Source organism: Mastigoproctus giganteus, chromosome 2 (genome assembly GCF_048544385.1).
Source record: "Mastigoproctus giganteus isolate SK-2022 chromosome 2, ASM4854438v1, whole genome shotgun sequence".
NCBI lineage: Eukaryota > Metazoa > Arthropoda > Arachnida > Uropygi > Thelyphonidae > Mastigoproctus > Mastigoproctus giganteus.
Window position 1 is genome coordinate 193,514,639 of NC_143576.1, and position 24,905 is coordinate 193,539,543.

The window sequence follows — 24,905 nt, forward strand, 5'->3', positions numbered from 1 at the left end:
TAAGTTCTGCAAATTGCAGTGTTTGGAGACTAGACACCTGCGAGGTAATCTTATTGAAGTGCACAAGGGCTTGAATGGTTCGAGCTAGCAGGGATAAGGGGGTGATTATCCCCTTGTACAAGGCAATGGTTAGGCCATACCTTGAGTACTGCATACAGGTCTGGAGGCCTCGTTTTAGGAAGGATATAGAGCTGCTGGAATGAGTACAGAGGAGAGTAACGTGATTAGCAAGTGGAACGAAGGGTTTCTCTTACCAAGAAAGGCTTAAGTTCTGCAAATTGCAGTGTTTGGAGACTAGACACCTGCGAGGTAATCTTATTGAAGTGCACAAGGGCTTGAATGGTTCGAGCAAGCTGAATGCTGATGGGATTCTTCCTCTTGATCAGATTATGCACCTGAGGGGGCAAATCAAATTGAGGAAAGACAGTTGTAGAATAGATATGAAGAAATTTGCCTTTAGCCAGTGGGTTGTTGATTGCTAGAACAAGCTTCCATCTGCCATTGTGGAAGTTGACAGCTTAAATAAATTCAAGGCAGAACTAAACAAACATTTGGAGTGAATGAGTGAGTGAAATGGGAAGGGGGTTTTTTTTGGCTAATGCTGCTTAAGCTTGCTTTCTTGCATCCTATGCCTCTACTAATACTAATGCTATTGTAGTGTAAAAAATTATTAGTTATAACAAATTAAATCCAAAATGATTTTCATGATTTAACAAGTGATGACTTATGCTACAACCTGTTCAGTGTAATATTAAATAGCAGCAGAACAATGCAATACCATAAAAAAATAAAATTAAATATATTCCCCTCTTATTTTACCCTTGTTTGCATCTTATGAAAGAAAATATGCCTCTGTAACTGAGTGTGATAATCCTTTAAGGCCTTAAGCACTTCAATGAGATCCCTAAATGCAGAAACAGTTTTCCAACTCTTTAACTTATTTCTACAGGAAGAGATTCCTATTCTATATCTCACTGCATCCACAACCAGTCTTGTTACTCTCTCCTCTGTATTCTTTCAAGCTCCACGTTGAAGCTTCTAGACTTGTACACAGCATTTAAGATGTGGTCTGATCATTCATTTATTCAGTGGAATAATTCTCTTTATCTCTACTCGCAAAATTCCTAAACATTATTGACAATACTCCATATATTTTCCTACAGACTTTACCACACTGTTGAGAGAATTTCATATCAGGATGTATTAAAATCCCAGTTCCCTTCTTATTTTTGGCAGTGTGAAGTGTGCTATCCCCCCTCCCCACTCATTATAAAAATGACCTTTTAGAGAGATAAATAGCTTAGTTATATAGTGAAAATTTCAACTTCCAAGGTCTTGGACCGAATTAGCAAAAAACAATGTGTTATTGGGTTCACATTATAATATTTTCACAATAGAATAGTAACTCTGGAATGGATTAATATCATAAAGTGGGGTCCACCGTACACGGTAGCTGATTTTGGTACTTCGTGCACTATAGATATATACTGTAGATGTATATAGTATTTGTATTAATTTTGAGAAGCTTTGTACGTATCTACAAGTTGTACATAAGTCATTTGTACGTAAGTAGAGGAGTGGCTGTATTGAAGTACAAGAAAGATTATCACAAACTATGAAAGGAAACATGAGCAATTCTATACTGAAGTACATGTTTTCGAATTAAGTTTTCTGTGGAACTCCTGAAATGGGTAAAAATTTGCAATGCAGGAAGGAGGTACCTTCTACACAACACTTGTAAATTTGAAAATTTACAAGTTTACAAGTGTATACGTTTATATCCAAAATTTTGAATATAAAAGTATACACTATTCTACAAAATTCATGAGACATCTGTCCCATGATTTTCGCAGGAGAGTGTAAAGTAACACAAATCATAGCTCAATTATTATCATACTCAATGTTAATGCAACTCCTATTCCTTCTTGGACAATGCTTGCAGCCTGATTTCTATACTGAAGTACACTGGTCATCTGTCATTTAAGTTAACCAGTAAGCTAGATGCCATCCATGCTTTTGCACAATTGCGTCTAGAGCTCATCTGCTTATGAACTTTTATAAAAAAAAACATGTTGGTTAGTCATTTAACAACAAATAACAGCAATAAACAGACCACTTTTCTGTCAATTTCAACAAACAAGAGAGAGATTTTACTAGTGAGTGACCTTTACCCTAATGACAGGGACATCACACCCTACACCACAAGTTACCATTCCCACCACAAGGAGGTAGGTCACTACTATCTACTGCTCACAAGTCATGACCTTCATATACTATTTGGAAAATCACACCTAGGATATTTAACAGTAATGGGCATTACTCAGATCTCTAGAGTCCTCAAACCAAATGGGCCATAACACTGTCAGTTGGATATCACACTACTGATAATCTCCACTGTTCTCATACTCCAATCAGACCATCACCACACAGGGCAGAGGAACCCCAGGCCCAAACAACAATCAAGCATAAACTGATCTTAACTGAGGTAAGAGCAACATACTCCAGAACACTGAGACCTCCAATCATGCCAAATGGCATCTAAATTTACTCCCAGGCAGAACTACTGGGTCAACTCACCCTCAGAGTGTCACAAATAAGTGACAATGCCACACATGAGGGCTGAAGACCATGCAGCAGTAACACTGCATGGGGACCAAGAGATCCCGCATCCTGTGTGAGGACTAGTCTACAAACATGCGAGGTATGTTCAAAAGGATCTTCCGAATTAAGGAAGCGCATTGTACTACAAAGCTATAGGGTTGCTTGTTCTTCACTTTGTTCCTCACAAGGACCTAAACATTAAATCAATACTGCTCTTCTATTATGGCTGTCCCTTTCACATTTCTATGCCACAACCATTCCAACAGATGTTGTTTGGTCACTTGCTGATCCAAATCAAAGATCACAAGCTTTGGTAATAGTCTAGAAAGTTTATCTACTTCCATACTGAAGTATGGTAGAACCTCATAAATCTGGCATTCTTGGGACCCAGCACATACCAGGTTTCTGATGGTTTATATACACTGCCAGAGTATTCTGCGTAATTTGTTATTTTTATTAGTTAATACAGTAGCTGTGATCCTTATAATCTCTACAGAACAACAGTCGCCAGCACTAAGACAAAATGTTAGCGAGTACTGCTGGATTGGTCCAGTGGATAATGCACTTGTTTAATAAAAAATGTCTGAATGCATGTTGTTGTGATTGACCAATACTATTTAATATGAGATATAAATAGTGCAATATGATATAAGTAGTTGAATTGCCTTAAAAACTAAATATACACTACTCTGCTATTAAGTACTATACTGTGAACTAGTATCAAAAACCTTGCAAAATGAACAATTATAAAATCACATTGCAAGTACATAGTAACAATGACATATAGTCTAAGAAATCCGTAAAACAGAAATAAATCAGCACACTGTACACACAATATAATGTAGGTGATGGGGTCCAAAATATTTGACCACATTATGAGTCCATGTTGTTATTGGTGGTTATAAACCACTAACCTAAAGAGCGTAACTACAAATAATGATTGTTACACATGAATGAGCAAAAATAGATAAAAGATGTTAAAAATCATATAAATTTTTTTGGGTGCTAGAAATAAAGATTTCACTTAATTTTTTTGTAAGTTTATTGCTAAAAACAAAAACTCACACACAACCAAACCCACAGATGTAAGATTAAAAAATATCTGCACTCTTATCATCAATTAAAAAAAAAAAAATCATCAATAAGCACCTAAAGATTAAGATCATGGAAATGACACAACATGCATTTTGACGCTGAAATAACTGTCTAATATATTTGGAGGTGACATAGTACCTGATTACATTGTAGTTTTTTTAATAAACGAAGCTAGAATTAACTGCTTTGTGTCTCCCATTTCTTCATTTTTGCAATTTCAATAGATTCCAAATGAAAGATATGAATTCCATCTACATTCTCAGATTCTAGCCATTGAAGTGCAGTTTCCATGGTTGATAAAGCCTCTGTTACTTTAAGGGGCAGAGGAAGTAGTATGTCATTTCCCTCTTCATCACTGCTATCACAAGATGTGGTATTGAGTTTGGGATTGGGAACTTAGAGCATTTGCTGCAATTGTCTGGTCAGTAAGGCATTCATAAGTAGGAAAATCATCAATATGGATTCAGTCATATATGTTGTATCTGGCAGGCTGCATAGTGAGTTCCTGATAAAGTGCATTTGTCTTGTCGTCGTCCTCTTGAGTAAACCCCTCAAACTCTGTCCTCCGAGTCAGATTCTTCTTCCTCTGAGTTAGGTGCAACTGCAAATACTTCATGCAAACCTCAATCCCAACACTTCTCAACTGTAGATGGCAATATGGTTCCCCTGCCTTCTCTGCCAAGTCAAAAACACTAGCCATTGTGAGCTTCTTCAGGCATTTTATTATGGATACTTCCTCATCAACTATTTTTTTTCATTAAATTTTTTCTGTGGCGACCTTGATGGTCAATATAATGCCTTGATCCAAAGGTTGGAATTTTGAGGCCATATTCTTTGGAAAATAGCTCATCTTTCCTCCCTACTGAGGTTTTCTGCAGTAGGGTGAGCCAGACAGTTGTCCAGCAGAAAAAGTGACTTAGGTTCCACATTTTTAGTAGTAATACAGTAGAGCGTCAATAATCCAGCATTTATTTATTATTATTTTTTTATTATGACAAGAAATTCATCTTGAATTTCTTCAATAGCAGACCCAAAATCACATCCAATTGGGCATAACATCCATGGTTTCACTTCAAAAGAAAATAAATCTGAAATTCTATTTTTCATTTTCTGTTTTAAATTTTTAAAATATTCGATATATTTAACAACTTTATCAGGATGTTTCCTTTTTAAGTGATCTAAAAGTCTTGATGGTTTCATAGCCTCATTTGAAAAAGAGCTATTACACATAGACGCATAGGCTGTCTTGAGTCGAATGGGCTTTCAATACAACCATAAGCTAGATATTCATCCAGATACTGCTGACACTTTTTCTTTCCGGCACTTGACATAACTGATGATGGATAAAAGAATTGAATTATAAAATATACAATATTTTTTATTTAACTCTCATAGCCCATGTCACTCACAAAAGCACTGTAGATCAAAAACAACTTCCACAAGGAAACAATAAATCAATACTAATTATCGCTTAGAAAGTAGAAACAATAGATTGAAACATTTCCTCATCGCATCCATGCCTCATGTATTGATCAATGAAACAAAAGAATAAATAAATAAACCTTGCCCACAACACCACCCCCAAGGTCGCAGCTGTCAGAAAGGTGCAAATGCAAAGGATTGCATTTGCACCTTTCCACCAAAGCACTTAGGCATTTAATACCTATGAAAAGCAAAGGTTGAATTAAATCACGCCCACTATCTTACTTTTATCAAAATTTCTCACTTGCTCCTAATACAATATATACCTATATATTAAAAATCAGTTGTCTCAAGGGAAAAGAAACCCCAATGTGATAAATTAAATATTAAGGAATAAGATGTCATTGGGTAGGGTTGAACTTGAGGGCCACAAACCATTATAATACCCATTATTTTTTCGACCCCCCAAAAAACCAATTTTCGCCCCCATTGAGAATCCCTGTTCTAAAACGAGGGGCCATAATTTCAAGTTACGGGGAGGGGGGGGAGATGTTCAGACTGGATTGTAGGTTTTATTTTAGCTAGTGAGTTATAAATTACTAGAATAAGTTACCTGCATGGGTGGTAGAGGCAGACAGTTTGGGGAAATTCAAAGGTCAGCTGGATAATTACCTATGGGAGGAGGGAAATGCACAGGTTGTCCACAGGTTTAGCCCTAAATGGTTTTCAAATGAACTAATGAGACTCGTGACAGAGAAGAAAAATGCATGGGATGCATATAAATTATCAAGCGATTCAGAAGCCTATGGCAGATATAAGCTAGTCTGTAATCAGGTCACAAAGGAGGTTAGGTAGGCAAAGGCAGATTACGAGAAATCCTTGGCAAAAGATGCTAAGAAAAACAGCAAGGATTTCTTTACTTATATAAACACTAAAAGGAAGGGGAAGAATCTGATTGGTCCACTTGACATCGATGGTTCGACTGTTGATGATCCTGCTCAGATAGCAAACAAACTGAATCAGTATTTTGCATCTACATTCACACATGAGGAATTATTAAGGTTTGAAAATGTTATCAAATTGTAGCAGGATACTTAATGATTTTGTAATAACTGAAAGCAAAGTGGAGGAGAAATTGTTGAAGTTAAACATAAGAAAAGCACCTGGGGTGGATGGGATCTATCCAGTTATATTAAAGGAGGCGGCAAAGCAACTAAGCAAACCCTTAGCCATAATGATGAGAGCATCCTTGGACTCAGGGGAGGTTCCCACGGACTGGAGATGTGCAAATGTATCCCCAATTCACAAAGGGGGGATCGAAGGGTGACACGAGTAATTACAGACCAGTTAGTTTAACTTCTGTTCGGGGAAAATAATGGAGTCACTGGTTAAAGATGCATTGCAGGATCATCTAGACAAGACTGCAGCAGTAATTCAGACACAGCATGGGTTTGTTAAGGGAAAGTCTTGTCTGACAAATTTGATAAGTTATTATGATGTGGTTACAAAGGAACTGGATGCAAAAAATAATTTTGATATCATATATTTGGATTTCAGAAAAGCTTTTGACACTTTTGCGCATGGAAGACTATTGTACAAATTGGAGCAGAACAGTTTTAAGGGTAAGTTGCTACAATGGATAAAAGGATGGTTAAGTGGGAGAAGACAGAGGGTGGTAATCAATGGGTGCTGCTCTTTGTGGACTGATGTTATTAGTGGAGTCCCACAGGGTTCGGTGTTGAGTCCACTGTTGTTTTGTATATTTATCAATGATATTGATGAAGGTATATCAGGCTTAATGTCGAAGTTTGCAGATGATACAAAGGTTGGCAGGGTTGTTAATGATAGTAATGGCAGTGTGCTACTGCAACAGGATCTAGATAATTTGGGCAGATGGGCTAAGAAGTGGCAACTGAAGTTTAACCTTGACAAATGCAAAGTGCTGCATATGGGTAGAAGTAACCCCAGAGAAACGTACCAACTGTGTGGTAGTACACTTAGGATGGTAGAAAATGAAAAAGACCTGGGAGTAATTGTGCAGTAAGATATGAAATTTTCTGAGCAATGCAGACAGGCTGCCAGCGCAGGTCATGGGGTTTTGTCGATATATAGGAATTTTGCTAGCAGGGAGAAGGAGGTGATTGTCCCTCTGTATAAGGCAATGGTCGAGCCATGCCTTGAGTACTCCGTACAGGTCTGGAGGCCTCATTTTAGGAAGGATGTAGTTTACTTGAGCGTGTACAGAGAAGGGCAACAAGATTGGTGAGGGGAATGAAGGGATCCTCTTACCAAGAGAGGCTTAAGTTCTGCAAATTGCAGTGGCTGGAGACTAGGCACCTGCGCGGTGATCTGATTGAGGTGTATATGGCCTTGAATGGGTTGAGCACGCTGAATTCTGATGGGATTTTTCCACTTGTTCAGATTACGAACCTAAGGGGTCATAAATTCAAATTAAGAAAAGACAGATGTAGAATAGATGTGCGGAAATTTGCCTTTAGCCAGCGGGTGCTTAATTGCTGGAACAAACTTCTTCTGTTGTTGTGGAAGTTGATAGGTTGAATAAATTTAAGGAGGAACTGGACAGGCATTTGGAGGGAATGGTGTGATTTTTTTTTTTTTTTTTTTTTTTTGGCTGATGCTGCATAAGCTCATACACTTGCTTTCTTGCATCACATGCCACTACTACTACTACTATTTCCTTTTCTCTTATTATTATTTTATTTTTTTTTTTTATTTTCTTCTTATTATTATTATTTTTTTTTTTTTTGGCGTTTCATTTTTTATTTTATTTTATTTTATTATTATTATTGTTATTTTTTTTTTTTTTGGCTGGTGCAGCTTAAGCCATAGGCTTCCTTGCACCATGGCCATTGCTAATACTAACGTGAACATGGCCTTATTCAGTGGGATGTTGCTTGCCATCTTAGGTCACTTTTGTCAAAGACTTTCACTAGTATCAAAGTCATTTGCTGCTGGCCCTGAGAGTGGATTCCAGTGCAGCTGGCTTTTCTTGAACTTATTTTAAACTTCATTTCCACTTCAATACCAGGTAACTAAGCAGATCAACTGAGGTGAGTACCGTCAATTAAGCTTTTTTTTTTTTTTTTTAGGAGCATTAGCAACTAAGGCCATATTGCTCCCAGGATATGCATTGGTCATTCCCTGACCTTTCCACATCCTCCATATTTGGTGGTCACGGGCTCGAACCCCGGTCTAATCAAGAAGCGTGTGCTGCGCACTGCTGCTCCTGCCCACCTAGCTATGGAGGCATCCTTAATTAAGCTCTTATTGCTATTATTATTAAGTCGATTACATAACAGTAATCAGCTTAACAATACGTTGATTACCGCTATGTAATCGACTTAATAATAATAATAATACGATTACATAACGGTACATTAAGAAGCTCTATAAATCAGCTAAATGAAAAGTGATATATTTGTGTCATGGTTTGAAAGTGAGTTTGTAATATCAATGAGAAGCCACTTGCTTTCCAAAAAACTTGAAGAAAAGACTCTGTTACTGTTGGATCACTGCCCAGCTCACCACTCCATCGATGTCCTGAAATTGAAAGATGGCAAGATCAGTGTCGCACTTCTGCCAAGGAACACAAATGCAATAATTCAGCTCTCAAATGATGCCCATGAAATCAGAGCATCATTTGAGCCTTCAAAGCTTACTATCATGGTGAGTTACTTACTAGTTTTGTGAACTCGGAAAAAACAAGTTCTAGAATTTCTGAAAATATTAACACTGCAAGACGTTGCATATAATATTGGATTATTGTAGGAGAAATTAAGCTCAAGAGCAAACTGGAAATTGATGGAAAAAATTTATTGGAAACGACAAGCTCATAATAACCTTGAATGAGCAGCACTTTCAGAACAAGAAACAAAGGCTGCATGTAACATACTTGGTAGCAGTCACAGGGCAGATGGCCTGGCTGCCTTGATTGAGGTGGATGCACAAGTTTCAGTTGTGCATTAATAACCTGAGCGAGGAAGAAATCGCAGCCTCTGTGAACAGTGGGAAGACAATTAACAAACAGAAGGCCAGTGACACAGGAAGTGACTGACTCAGAAGACAAAGTGGATGACTCATGTAAGGAAAAAGCATCAGAAATTAATAAAGTACTTGAAAACATTAATAGGGTGGTGGCTTAATTAGAATGTCAGAGTGATAGTGAATATCTTTATTTATTGCATCTGACTAATATTAAGAATTATGTACTGAAAAAATACTGTCATCAGTTCTGGCAAACTAAATTACATGACTATTTCAGAATGGATGCATAAAATGCATAAAATATTAGTAAATAAAGTATTTATTTATTAAGTATAGTGTATTTATGTTAAAAAAACTGGATAAAAAATTTTCAGCTATAATGTGCTTTGCTTATAACACAGGTATTAAAGTCGTTGCCCAATGCCCACATTATATCAAGGTTGCACTGTATTATATTCTGCAATACATACTCCCACCCCATCTGAATTAATAGGGATCTAATGCAATTCAATTTTTCTACCCCTCTTCCAGCTGGATTTGTGTTATTTCCAGAATAAAAACCTGAGATAATACTAAGGCAAATTAGAACCTTCTTGGATAATAATAATAATAATAATTTAAAAAAAAAAAAAAATTCAATTAAAGGAATCCATCTTTAATAATTATTTATTTTTTTTTATTTTTTTTTAATTCTTGAATGGTGATTCCATAGAATATCTAGATTCACTTAGAGGTTCAAGGATTTATCTCTTCTTCTTCTCATATATACTGCTTGATCATTTTATTAGGAATAATAAGACCTGCACATTTGAAAATATTTATACAAATCTAGGCAAATACAATTGTGTGGTGTGCAAGTATGCAACAGACCTTGATAAAGATGCGGGGATACCACTGCTGCAATCTGTTCATTAGGGAAAGGAAAAGATTTGGCCAGTTTATGGTGCAGATCTAGCAGATACTACACTATAAAAATCAAAGGTCAATTCCAAGACTGCTGTTAGGGCTGATGTAGCCTAGTGGTCAGGAGCAAGAGAGTGGGAACATGTTCTTTGATTGGACCATGGTTCAAGCCCACATGAGTACTAAATATGATTAACAATTGTATTCAAGATTTATAATAAACCCCATTGACCTGGTGGCTATGCTGGAGCATAAAACTGGGTTTTTTTTTTTAAATTATTTAAAAAATGGGGGAAATGTAGGAAAACACATCAATCAATGCAAGTATGGTTGCAATTTTAAGGTAATGGAATAAGGCACGAATTATTTGTAGCAGTTTAAGGTAGACCATATTTGCTAGAACACACCAAACAGATTGATTTATACAATGCCAGAATCTTGTAATCCATTCACACTTAAACTGTGCTAATGGAACTTTACAGAGAATGGAACTGTGCTAAAAGAACTTTACACAGAACGTCTATGTTCCTTGGTGACCACTCTGCATACTGATCATATCTGATCTTGGAAGTGAACTGGAAAAATATAAAGTTTCATTGGTGTTAAGAATGAAACTGATGGATGCAGGATGAATGGAGAAAAGTCATATGGTCTGACTTCAAATCACACTATTTCAAAGTGATGAAAAGGTTTACGTAGTTTACATGGAGAAAGCTATGTGAAGCAATAGATCTGACCTGCTCAACAGCTACATGCTGCTGAGAGAATTATATTTGTAGTTTGCTATGAAATTTATATTTTTTTTGGCCTGGTTGCATTAGTCAGGAGGTGAAAGACTGCATAGTCCCTAACAAAGCTGGCTCTGGCAGCCTATCCTACTAATTATTTTCTCGCTATACTGATACTGTTGTTAAACTCCTCCTCTATAATTTCGGTTAACTTTTAGCTCTAAGTCTTTCATTCCATTTTTGTATTCACTTTCATGGCTCAAAATCTCTTTTATTCTTTCTTTGTTCTTAACCCTACTTGCAACAGTACAAATATGGAATATATTTACTATGATAATTCTTTGTTAATCTTTATTTTAATTACTGATTATTTAGTTATAATATTTATTTAATTACAATTTTTGGAACTTAATTCTTTAACATACACCCACTTAGGTTTTCAATTTCTTTACACTTTTATTCTTCTTATTCTTTCTTCTATAAATCTAGTAGTTCTGGAAATTTATACAATAACCACTACACCTAATTAAATTTATTATATTTCACATATCTATAATATATATATCTTTACATTCTTTTTCAGTGACAGTGCACTGCAAGATGTAATTTCTATAACCAATTTAATATTGATATTCCTCCATCCTATCAGTTCAATACATTGCTCTAAACCTAATTTTTTCTTTATCATTATATACACATGCACACACAAGTCAAATTATGTGAATCTAAATTCTTCTTGGTCAGGAAATCAAATCACGTATTCTTATGCAATGGTCAACATTCTAAAATATTTAATATATTTCTTTCAGTAACAGTCTGCCGCTGTGTGCCATAAGCACACTAGCGTGACCCCAAGAACTAGTTAATCTGAGTTTGACAATCATGTTTTAGAATAATTAGATTAAAAAAAAATCATACCACAGCATCTGTTTCAATTTCATAATCATCTTCATTCATCCATTCATTATACTCATCAAGGTCAAGAAGCCATCGAGCATTAACCTGTAACATGCATAAAACAGTGTTATTCAAATTTTAATGATGTGTTATAAAAACATTCAAAAAATTGGTAACGATACCTTCTTTTAGATGTAAACACTACACTAAATGCACTAAATAAAAATATCACGCTTTCCTTATATGTGTGCATCAAGCATATCATGGGGAAATAACCAAGTGAGTTTACTGCAAATGCTTAATCAAACTGCATATGCAATGGCAATACCTGGTAACTTTTAAAAATTGAAATTTATAAAACTTTTAATACACATCTACCTTTCTACCAGAACATTTCCTCCAATTTAATAATAATTAGTAATCAATGAGAAAATTATGTATGCATATTCTATAACTTTTATAAATGAGAATTAGGAATATTAACAACGTAGACATCTTCCAGCCAGAATGCATTGGACAGCATTCTGGACTGTTTCTCCTAATATTAACAAAGAGGGACATATGACAAAATGGGAAAATTAAGCATAACATTAAGAAATGCAATAAACCAAATTTTAATTTTCTCTCTATCTTTACATGTTCTAAAATATTTGTTTTTCAGTCCAATCACAGTAAATCTTGCTTAAACAGACTATAGGGATTAAAGTCTTCCACTGAATCTGAATGTCTGTTAAACTCAAAATAAATACAGTATAATAAAATTTCTCTAAAGCAACTCATAATAACTGCAATAAATATCAACAACTCATATATATGACAAAGACTTTATTAAAATAAAACAAAACTGTATACTTAACATAAAAATGAAATAACTATGGAGTTAAAAGCGATAAAAGTAATAAAAAGATAAAATTTAAAAAACATGAATCTTATGGAGTTCAACTTTGTGTTGTTTGGCATTACAAAAATGCAAAATGGGATGATCCAGATTTCCTTTCTTCTTTTCCTTGGTGGGATTACTGTTTCAAATCTTCTGATGTATGCCAATGTTTGTTCAGATCATGTCAGTGAAATTATTCTTGTAGGTATGAAATCCTTTATTCCAAATTTCTTCCATTATTCTTTTATTCTCTTCCTTTATATTCTAAACCTTGGTTTTCCAATAAATGTGCTAAGGCTGCTCTCATTCAAGAGAAGAATATTGCATATCATAATTGGCTTGTATCCAAATACCCAGGATCATTTTCTGCCTACACTAAAGTTGGCAACAATTGTAAAGCAGTTATTAATCAGTCCAAACTAGATTTCGAACAGGCTAAGAGTATAAAACTTTCTTCTTGTCCAAATGATAGATAAGCATTAATAAAACTTATGCCCATCTCTGTGAAAACCAGATGCTTCTATTGCCACTTCAACCAAAGATAAAGCTGACCTCCTAGCATCCTATTTTTCTTTCACCTCATGTATCGATGATCCTGGTTGTTATTGTTGTTGGAGATTTAATGGTGCAAGGGCAGCATTGGCTATATTGCACCTGTTCAACTTTTGTTATTTCCTGTTATGTTGTTATATTGATTTGGCATATTAGATATGGTTGGTAAGGTTTATTAAACAGAGGTATGCAAAGAGTTAATTGACATTTGATTTTTTACCATAATGAGTTCAAGGCTTAATGGCTCATTTGCATGCGATTTGAAAGCTGATTGGAGGGCAGTTTGGTAACATGGACACTATGATGACACGCTTTACTGTTAGCGTGGTCAGATACTGAGGACACTGTGGAGGATCATCTTTCATTAGGAGATAAGAGTGTGTTAAATGTGTTTGGCCGATGCTAAGCTGGGCAAGGATAACCTCTTTGTGTTTGCTTCACCGAAAACTTGATTTCCAGGATTTTGGCTGTTTTATTTGGTATAATTTATTGTTTGTTTGCAATTTCCAGGTCTGTGTCCGTATATTTTCAGAGGCTTTTTGATTGACGTTTTTAAAGTCATTGAGTAGAATTTTATGCAAGTGAGAATTTTCATTTGACAGATGCTTTGCAGCATGATCCACATGTTCATTGCCCAGTATTCCAGGAATGTCCAGGAATCCAAGTGAATTTGACTCTGGTTTTTTGTCCTAAGATGCAATAGGCAGGAAAGAATTTTTCTTACCTATGGATGAGACAGATGATTTTCTAGTTGTAAAGCATATATTGCACTTAATGAGTCTGTGAAAACGATACTTTTTACGAGGGAAGTTTTGGCAGTGTGATCTAGGGAGAGACTTAAGGAAAACAATTCAGCACTATAGATACTGCATTCTATTGGAAGCGACAGTGAAATTATGCTGTTTGGCAAGACAACTGCAGTGCCAACGTGTGCATCTGTATTGGATCCATCAGTGTACAGGTGAGAGTAGTCAGAGAATTGCATTACATAAGAGGAATGTAGCTGTTTTATATACTGATTTGGGATATCGTTCCATTTCCATTTTATGAGGTCCATGTCATAGTCAACTGAACTGATTTCCCACGGTGGAAGGGATGTGGGGGTATCTTAGTAGATTTTACCCATACTTAAGTTCAGTTGTAAGAGTATTTCTTTTAGTCAGATACCCGCAGGTTTGTTTGCATATAAGATTTCCCATTTCGGATTATACAGATATTGCCATGTTGGATGTCCAGGAAGGCTTTGAACTTTTACAGCATAGTTCAGAAGGAGAATTTGTTTACAAAGACTGAATGGAAGTTCACGGATCTCTGTGTATAAACTATACACTGGAAAAGTACGAAATGCTCCAGAAACAACACATAATGCACTGTGATGAATTGGCTCCAACCAATTCAACACACTTTTCCTAGCTGAGGAGTAAATGGGAGATCCATAATCTAGTCTAGATCATATCATTGCACAATAAATGTGCAAAAGTGAATAACAATCAGCTCCCCACGTCATGGCTGATATTGTTTGGAAAATGTTTAATTTGTTTAAGCACACTGTACGTAGATATTTTATATGTTCTAGGAAATTTAATTTGTGATCCATGATTAGTCCTAAAAGTCGGATACTATGTTTCAGTGGGATTTGTTGATTGCTTATCCTTAGTTTTGGATTAGGATGCATCTTTCATTTTCTGCAGAAGTGTATTGCCACTGTGTTTTGTACTGAGATTCGATATCCACTATAGATGGACCAGGACTATTTTGTTAATAGTACATTGAAGCTGTCTCTCGATTGTCCGCGAATTCAGTGAGTGACATGAAATTGTGAGGTTGTCGGCATATAGGTAGGTTTCTACTGTTGCTGGAATAACTTCTGTAATACAGTTGATTTTGATAGCAAAAAGGGTTGCACTGAGCACTGAGCCTTGGGGGACCCCCTGTTTTTGATTGTATATTTGAGACAGAATATGATAGTAGCAGACTTGAAACGGCCTTTTAGACATGAAGTTCTGAGGGAACTTCACTGGATGGCCTCGCAGTCCTAATTTGTGTAATTCACAAAGGATACCACATCTCCAGGTAGTATCAAAAACCTTTTCAATATCAAGGCATATCATTTCAAGGTGTTCAAGGAGAAAGGCACTACATATGTTTGATTGGCTTTTGTCATTGTTGATCTGTTTTTCCAAAAACCGTATTGGCTAAGACTAAGGAGATTATGCAAGTCAAGAAAGCATGTTAACCGATCATTCACCATTTTTTCTAAAGTTTTACCTAGACAGCTAGTGAGGGCAAGAAGGACATAATTATTTGGATTTGAGTGGTCCTTCCCAGGTTTTGGAAATGTCAGTACAAACAAATGCCACCAGGAGTCTGGATAAGTGTCCTCAAGGTATATGCTATTATACACAGTGCACCAATTAAACAACGAGACTGTGCACTCTGCATTTAGTATTAACTATTAACATAAGAGGCCAAAATAGTAAAGAGCACACTCTAGCAGGTTAGATCCACTAGAGTGTGCTCTTTCCAACGAGTGCAAGTTTAAACTTGTCCGGTCAGTAGTTCGTGATTTATGACAAAAGAGTAATCGTAGCTTTGTGCATGTCGTCAGAAAACTGAAAATGGAGCAAAGAGCAGTTATCAAATTTTATTGTAAATTGGAAAAAAGTGCTACAGAAACTTTTGACTATTTAAAAAAAAGTTTATGCTGATAAATGTTTGTCTCAACCAAGAGTGTTTGAATGGTTTTCTCGTTTTCGTAAAGAATGTGAGTCGTTAGAGGATGATCCCCGACCTGGTTGACCGATCTCTATTCGGTCAGCCAGGAATTCATCAAGCGATTTTTGGCAAAAAAATCGTCGATTCCGGTCATCGAACACCCCTAATTCTCCAGATTTGGCTCCAGCAGATTACTTTTTGTTCTCCAAAATCAAAACAGCCAAGAAAGGAACGTGATACAGGATGAGAGAGGACATCCAGGCTGTAGTGACCGACCAGCTGACAGCAGTACAAGAAGAGGAATTCCAGAAGTGTTTTCAAAACTTGTAATAAAGATGTAAACAGTGTGTACACATCAGTGGTGATTACTTCGAAAATATATAACCTTACTTTGCCATTAGTGTTATTCTTTTTTTTTTGTAGTAGTGTCAGTCTCGTTATTTAATTGGTGCACTATGTATAGCAGCAAGAGCATGCATAAGGAATTTTCAGTAAGGTGTTTAATCATTTCATAGTAGTCATCCAGACCTTTGTTTTAATTTAAGGCTTTCCAGCTGCACTTTGTTTTGATTTGACTAAGACTTTATGCAATTTATTTATAGTAAAGAGTTGGTTGTATGAAATCTCGTGAGCTGCATGGAAAATAATTTTGTATTTTTCCATTTGAGCTTTATATGTTTGAAAGAATGGTCTGTATAATGCTGTTGCTGGCAATTCCTCAAACGTTTCTCCTAGTAGATTTGCAATTTTTCTGGTTCAGCTATGTCATGACCTTTCTAGCTTATGACCGGTTTAGGGACTGTTGAATATTTGCCTGAGATTTGTTTAATTTTATTCCAGATAATTCTGGTGTCCGTATTTCTATTAATTTTGCTAGCAAAAGATGTCCAGGACTCTTTCTGAGATTTCCAGCAAATATAACATGCTTTTGGTCTGGCTTTCTTATACTTTATGAGATTATTGGTAGTGGGGAACTTGCTGAATTGATTCCAAGCCTTATTTTTTTCTTTCTTTGCTTCCAAGCACTCTTCATTCCACCACTGTTTGCAATGTTTATGGTAGTGGTTAGCTGTCTTTGGTATTGCAATATTTGCTGCAGAGATTATTTGATTTGTGACATAAGTAACAGCACTATTGATATCAGAATGTCTTATAGTTTTCTCATCTAAAGAAGCAGCACATTGGTTTTTTTTTTTTTCTTATTTGCGAGATTTCCATTTTGTACCTCTTATAGATTGCTGTTTGTCATTTGTTAGTAGGTGACAAACAACTGGTAATGATCACTGTAACATGGATCATTAGAAACAGACCAGTCAAAAAGAGGAAAGAGAGAGAGATGGGGAACAGACAGTGAAATCAATTGCAGAGATAGTCCCTGATGGTAAATGGACATGGGTACCTGTGTTTAAGAGTGTTAAGTTCCTATCATCTATAAGTTTTTCGATCATCTGTCCTCTTTTGTCTGTATGAAGTGATCCCCAAATGATACGATGCCATTAAGGTCCCCCATCAAACAGAATGGAGATGGTAATTGTTCAATTAAGTCCTCAAAATCTTGTAGTATATAAGTACGATTAGGTGGAAAGTAGAGTGAAACCATGGTCAAGGTAATTCCAGTCAGAATGCGTACTGCAACTGCTTCAAGAGGAGTTTGCAGCTGAATATGCTTGGATGGAATATCAGAGTCGACCAAAATGGCAACTCCACCATGAGCGGTTTGTGGTTTTACGATCTTGCCTATATATATTGTAGTGCTTGATTGAAATACTTATGAGCAGAGTTAGGTTTGTTTCTTGTAAACAGACACTTGCAGGAGCATAGACGGAAATAATATCTTTGATATCATTTAGGTTACTTCAAATGCCACGACAATTCCACTGAAGAAGTGTACGCATTATTTGGATTTTAGTAACTGATTCAGATGACTTAAGATGGGCTGCCTGTTTGAGCCGATCTGTTTTGATTTTTTCTTTTCTGGGAAGCTTGGTCGGCCACCACTCTCCGTCATCAGTTGCATAAAGTTCCAGGACTTGTTCATCTTCTTGCTCTTTTTCCTCAATTTCCCTAGTGTCAGAATTTTTATGTCTTTTGTCTACAGGTTCGGTGGGATTTGCACTGCTTGTTGGTGTTGGATCTTCAGCATCTGGTGAGATTATAATGGGTGTATTAATTGCCTGTCAACTTTTGGTTTTGTTTGTAAAAGGAGATTATGTGGCCAGTCCGCAACTGAGATGTTAGGTTGGACTCAGATGTCAGTCTGTGTTGCAGTTACTTTTGTTTTCTGCACTGTAGTTGCTACTGCTGCTGCGTATAATCTCACTGCTGGAAGTAATGGTATCAGCTTTTTGGCTTCTTGGTATGTGACTAAGTTCAGTTTTATATTTCTGAACTTGCTTCTCTCTTTTCCATATATTACAGTCCATATGTTACAGTCTCTGGAATAGGCAGGGTGGTCTCCTTTGCAGTTCAGGTAGTGGTCTCCTTTGCAGTTTGGGGAGACTGTGTATTGAATTCTTTACTATCATGTTCTTTTGAGCCACAATAAAGGTTTTAGCCATAAAAAGGTTTTAATAAGGATTCTTTTGGCATGTATGGCATTCTGGTTTTGTAACTCTTAAATGATTTCTTCTTCAGAGCTGTTTAGGAGATTCCATTCCATGATAACCCCTTCTGATCTATTTAAAGTGGCATGTGGGGTGATTTTAATGGGAATCCCACCAAATGTTGTGGTTTTAAGCTCAGAACATTGGTGATTTGTCATTTCTATCAGTAGGGCACCTGATTTCAAGCGATGAACCATTTTCGGTGGACCAGACTCCTTTCTATTACAAAGGGAGAAAGTTTACTAACTGACTGACCTGATAAGGAATGAAAAATTAAAAAGAGTGGAGAGATGGTCTGAACCACATCTTTCTTTTGTCTCTTGGCAGTAGATGGATTAGGATCATCTTGCTGCTGATAGTGTTCAGTTTGATCCATAGATACAGGTGAAACCTAGTTTGTAGAGTCCATTGTTGCTCCTTTTAGCCCCGATAAGATTATTTTTCCTTTCAGGTTTCCAGCCCCACTACGGGGAGGCAGGAGCAGTGCCACCTAGTGACCAAGTGCCTGAAGAGGTTAGTTTGTTAGTGAAAAAATTAATTAATACACTAAGAAAAGAAAGGTGATTTTCCTTCCTAGGTTCTTACTCAAAATCTGTTAAGTGCAGAACGACTTACGAAGAACTGAGGATAAGAAAGGCACTGAAAAGAAAACGGAACAAGATTACTCAGAATATCACTTTATTTATCGCTCAAGAAAATTGCTTGGACACTATTGCTTGGCACTCAGGGCCGAAGATCTTGGTAAACCATTCCCAGTATGCTTAATTCAATGTCTCCTGTGGTCTTCCATTAAAAAGATGTTTGAAAGATTCTGAACAACCCTGATACTAAGAAAGCTCCAGGTCCTGATGGTATTTCTCCACTTGTTATTAAAACCTGTGCTGCTGAACTTACTCCTGTTCTTTGCTGCCTTTTTTTTCACTTTCTTATTGCAAAGGTGTTTTCCCTTCTGCTGGAAATTTGCTCATATCCAGCCAGTTCGTAAAAAGGGTGACAAATCCCTCCCATCCAATTAATGTCTCATTGCACATACTTCTCTTTCTAAAGTAATGGAGAAATCGATTAACTTCCATCTCCTAAACTATATACAAACTTTCCATCTGATTAATGATCACCAGTATGGATTCCATTGCTGGTTATCCACTAGTGATATTCTGGCTTATGTTACCTATCTATGGACAAATGTAATGGGAAAGTTTTGTGAAACTCAAGGAGAGGCCCTTGATATATCAAAGGCTTTTAATCGTGTTTGGCATAAAGGTCTTTTAAATAAGCTTCCATCTTATGGTTTGCCAACTTTTTTATAATTAGGTATCCAGTTTTTCTCTTTGACTGTTCACTGCAGGTGATGATAGATGTCCCTCTGCCTTCTAACCTCTCCACTAATGCTGGTGTTCCCCAAGGTTCAGTTCTTTTCCCCCACTCTTTTCCTCTTGTATATTAATGACCTTCTTCCATTGACCAGAAATCACATCCAATGCAATGTGCTGATGATAGCATACTGCATTCCACCTTCTAGTTTGAGAAACCTTTCCCTGCACAAACAGCTTCAACTTCTTGTGAATTACATTCCTCGTAAATCACACACTGTTGTCAAAAAACATGATCCGCATAGTCTTGATCATGTGGACTTCTGTAAACGAAACTTTTTGGTTCTTGGTGATGATTCTGAAGTGCAGTGCATGCACTGATGCTGCATCTCTGGGTAGTACTGAAACATCCAACATTTATCTCCTATTAGCATTAGTAGAGGCATACAATGCAAGAAAGCAAGCTTATGCAGCATCAGCCAAAAAAAATCCATACAATTTCACTACTCCATTCATTCAAAATGCTTGTCCAGCTCAGCCTTAAATTTATTTAGGATATTAGCTTTGACAACAAAAGATGAAAGCCTGTTCCACCAATCAACTACTCGCTGGCTAAAGGTAAATTTCCGCACATTTATTCTACAACTATCTTTCCTCAATTTGAAACTGTGCCCCCTAAGGTTCTCAGTCTGAGCAAAAGGAAGAATCCCATCAGCATTCAGCTTACTCAACCCATTCAAGGCCTTATACACCTCAATCAGATCACCTCGCAGGCATTGCAATTTTCAGAACTTAAGCTAACTCTACATGAGGCCTCCAGACCTATACACAGTACTCTAGGTGTGGCCTGACCATTGCCTTGTATAACGGTATAATCACCTCCCTGTCCCTGCTAGCAAAATTCCTAAATATCATTAATAACACTCCATGACCTGCCATGGCAGCCCGTATGCACTGCTCAGTGAACTTCATATTTGACTGCACAATTTCCCCCAGGTCTTTTTCATTTTCCACTTCCCTGAGTGTAGTACCACACAGTTTGTACGTTTCTCTTTGGTTATTGCTACCCATATGTAGTACTTTGCATTTGTCAATGTTAAACTTCAGTTGCACTTCTCATCCCATTTTCCCAACTTATCTAGATCCAGTTGGAGTAGCATACTGTCTTTACTGTCGTTAACAACCCTGCCAACCTTTGTATCATCTGCAAACTTGGACATTAAACCCAATATACCTTCATCAATATCATTGATAAATATACAAAACAATGGGCCCAACACCGAACCCTGGGGAATTCCACTAATAACATTTGTCCACAAAGAGCAGTGTCCATTGATTACCACTCTCTGTCGTCTCCCACTCAACCATCCCTTTATCCATTATAGCAACTTACCATTAATGCCATATCTCTCCAATTTGTATAGCAGTCTTTCATGTCAACAGTATCAAAAGCTTTCCTGAAATTGAAGTATATGATATCAAAATTATTTTTGGCATTCAGTTCCTTTGTGACTACATCATAGTATCCAATCAAATTGGTCAGACAAGACCTCCCTTTAACAAACCCATGCTGTGTCTTAACTATTACTGCAGTCTTATCTAGCTGATCCTGCAATGCTTCTTTAACCAGTGATTCCATTATTTTCCCTGGAACAGAAGTTAAACTAACAGGTCTATAGTTACTTGTGTCACCTTTTGAACCCCCTTCGTGAATTGGTGATACATTTGCACACGTCCAGTCCAAGGGGACCTCCTTTGAGTCCAAGGAAGCTCTCATAATTATGACTAAGGGTTTGCTTACTTACTTTGCCACCTTTTTTAATATTATTAGTATTAGTATTAGTAACGGCCGCATGGTGCAAGAAAGCCTATGGCTTATGCTGCACCAGCCAAAAAAAAAAAAAAAATCCGAACAAAACAATGATAAAAACAAAAAAAAAAAAAGAAATAAATAAATAAATAACTAAATAATAATAATTAATAAATAAAAAAAATAAAATAAAAAGGAAATTAAACCTATCATCCTATGTGCTTCCCTTACCCGAAAGTACTATCCAGATGACCTTTGAATTTCCCCAAACTGTCGGCCTCTACCACCCATGAAGGCAACTTATTCCAGTAATTTATAACTCGCTGGCTAAAATAGAACTTCCTGCAATCCAATCTAAACATTTCCCCGCGTAACTTGAATTTATGTCCCCTAGTTCTAGCATCATTTATAATCTTGAAAATTTTGTCCTCATTCATTTTACTGATGCCTCTCAGAGCCTTAAACACCTCAATCAAATCTCCTCTAAGGTGTCTAGTTTCCAAACTCTGCAACCCACATATTCGAAGTCTTTCTTCATAAGGACGCCCTTTTGCCGATCTCACCAGGCGAGTTACACTTCTTTGCACCCTTTCAAGAAGCTCGATGTCTCTCTTCAGGTGCGGTCTCCATACTTGAACACAGTATTCCAAGTGTGGTCTAACATAAGCCTTATATAATGGGATTATCACGTCCCTATCTCTACTTGCAAAAGTTCGATAGATCATCGATAGGACACCATGGGCCTTCCTTGCAACCTGTTTACAATGCTCAGAGAATTTCATGTCTGACCGTATCGTAACACCCAAGTCCCTTTCCTCCAGTACTGGCTTTAGTTGGATCTATCCAGTACATATAACTGGATCTATCTGGATTTATTTGGATCTATCCAGTACATACTGGATAGATCCTGTCCACCCCAGGTGCCTTCCTTATGTTTAACTTCAACAATTTCTCCTCCACTTTGCTCTCAGTTATTACAAAATTACTTAGCTCCTTGTTAGAGTTTGATAAACTTCTGGCACTCCCCTCATTGAATAACTCCTCATGTATGAATTTAGATGCAAAATACTCATTCAGTTTATCAGCTACCTGAGCATGATCATCAACAGTCAATCCATCATTATTAAGTGGTCCAATCTGATTCATTCCTTTCCTTCTAGAGTTTACGTAAGTAAAGAATTCGTTGCTGTTTTTCTTTGCATCCTTTGCCAAAGATTTCTTGTAATCTGCCTTCGCCTGCCTAACCTCCTTTGTAACTTGATTACAGACTAGTTTATACCTGCCATAGGCTTCTGTGTCACCTGATACTTTATATGCATCCCATACATTTTTCTTCTCTGCCCCGAGCCTCGTTAATTCATATGACATCCAACATTGCATTGTCAGCTCAACAGACTCAACAACATTGCATTGTCTACCAACATCAATTAGATGCACTTCCTTAGATTTTGTGTTTCTTAATTAACAGAATAACCCCTCCTTCCTTGTCCTGACTATTCTTTCTGTACATATTATACCCAAAATTCCAATTCTGCATTGCTTTTATCCATGTGACTCCACGTCCTGATTTTCCAACAGTACCTGCCTTTGATTCCTTGACTAGCACTTCAAGCTAATCAAATTTATTAACTATACTCCAAGCATCGGTGTACATGCAAGTATACGTGCACCTGTTTCTACTCTTATTTACCCTAACACAGCCCATGTATTTACTTGTTCCACTTTGACTCCCAACAGTCCTGGAAATCTCCATTACCTTGCTTTCCTGGCTGCTGCTCATTCTAATAGAAGCAGTGCAAGAATCACTTTTGCCTCTGCCTGCAGTCACTGTTAACCTTTTAGTCTGTGTATCCCCCAAAATAGCAGTTTTCCAACCCACCTAACACTGCCTCAATAGCATCAGCAAATATTATTGCACCCTTTCTATTTAAGTGTACCCCCATCCCTATAGAAGCAGTCTCTCCTGTCAACAAGCACAGACCATGCTGAAAAAAATTCTACCCCTTGAGTCTTGCACAATCTCTCCAGGGCTGAATTGATCGACAAGGCTCTCATCATATACTCCCTCCTATCGTGTCTGGGCATAATTGCCGACACTTTCACATTCAACCCTAACTCACAACTTTTTTCAACACTGACCTGTACTTGTTGAGTGAATCTGCAGATCTCTTACTCTTAATGTCATTAGTTCCAACGACGACAACACCACCTTTTGTGCCCTTAAAAGATATGTGCTCTACAACTTCATCAACTTTTGCCCCTGGCAGACATACCCTGGTCCTGTTTCACCTATCCTTCTTGTATAGTATATTCCTCGTCTTCCTGACAATAGAGTCACCAACAATAACTAGTTCCTTTTGGACCAGCACATTCTGCCCTGGAGGTTGCCTCTGTTTTGCTTAATGCACAGGAGTGAGCTCTGTCATTGAGCTGGGCAGCTGAGAGCTTGATGGGCCCCTCATATTAATTTCTTCAAGGGCATTTACACTACACCTCAAGCTCTCATAGACGCCCATCAGAATGCTAAGTTGGCACCTAATTTCTTGACACTGTAGACATCTAGCACATACAAAGGCATCTTCCTTGGTTAGATCATGTCCTGTTTTAGAAAGGTCAGCAAACATTTCACATTTCGCACATTTTTTGACACTGTGATGGATGGAGAATCGCCCCCTTCGTTTCTCCCCCGAGTCACAGCACTCTCGCTAGTCTGTGATCTTTGCTTCGCAGCTCTGGTCTGGGTCATGATTTCCGTTTAAATACAATTTAATTAACAATGAATTTTAATAAGATTAATATTATTTTTGATTAATTGATAATACTATAATAAGCTAACAAATTTCTAATAGTGCTTCATATTAAGCTATCTAGTTTTACTTTATACCTTAAACTATCAGTTCAAGATATATATACTTATTGACTACAACATGGTGGCTAGTTCAACAATATTGGCACCAACACTGGGAGTAGTAACTTCCAAAAATTGCTGGTTAAATTCAAAATAAGAAGCTAACAAATGCTATTAAACTTATTTAATATCTCTGTAAAACACAATGTAGTATGCTAATTAATGAAGAATACGGTAAAAATTAAAAATACTTATCCCTTTACAGCAGCCAAAAATCCACCGACCTTTCTCTTCCGTGACCCCAGCACCCTCCAAATTTTTCAGTACAAGTGAGGAAATTAGGATTGTCATTAAAGTCTGGATGAAGTCTTTGCAAGATGACACTCTTCATTTCTTCTCATTTCACTTGTATCCACAAGGGTGTGTGATATGAGTTTTGCACAACCTTCTTTTCCCTAAATCTTCAGGCAGAATTTGATGAATCGTTTCTTATTCATATCCAACTCATCAACCTTCATTCTAAGGGTAAAATGACA

General features: G+C 36.9%; 1 protein-coding gene across 1 annotated transcript in view; it reads right to left on the reverse strand.

Annotated features, from left to right (window-relative positions):
• The window catches only part of mor (SWI/SNF- related protein mor), a 385,701-nt gene that overhangs the window by 288,889 nt on the left and 71,907 nt on the right, over positions 1–24,905 (reverse strand). Inside the window, exon 7 of the mRNA XM_090390116.1 lies at positions 11,673–11,756. Coding sequence (XP_090246242.1) covers positions 11,673–11,756 — 84 coding nt within the window. The remainder of the gene's footprint in view (positions 1–11,672; positions 11,757–24,905) is intronic.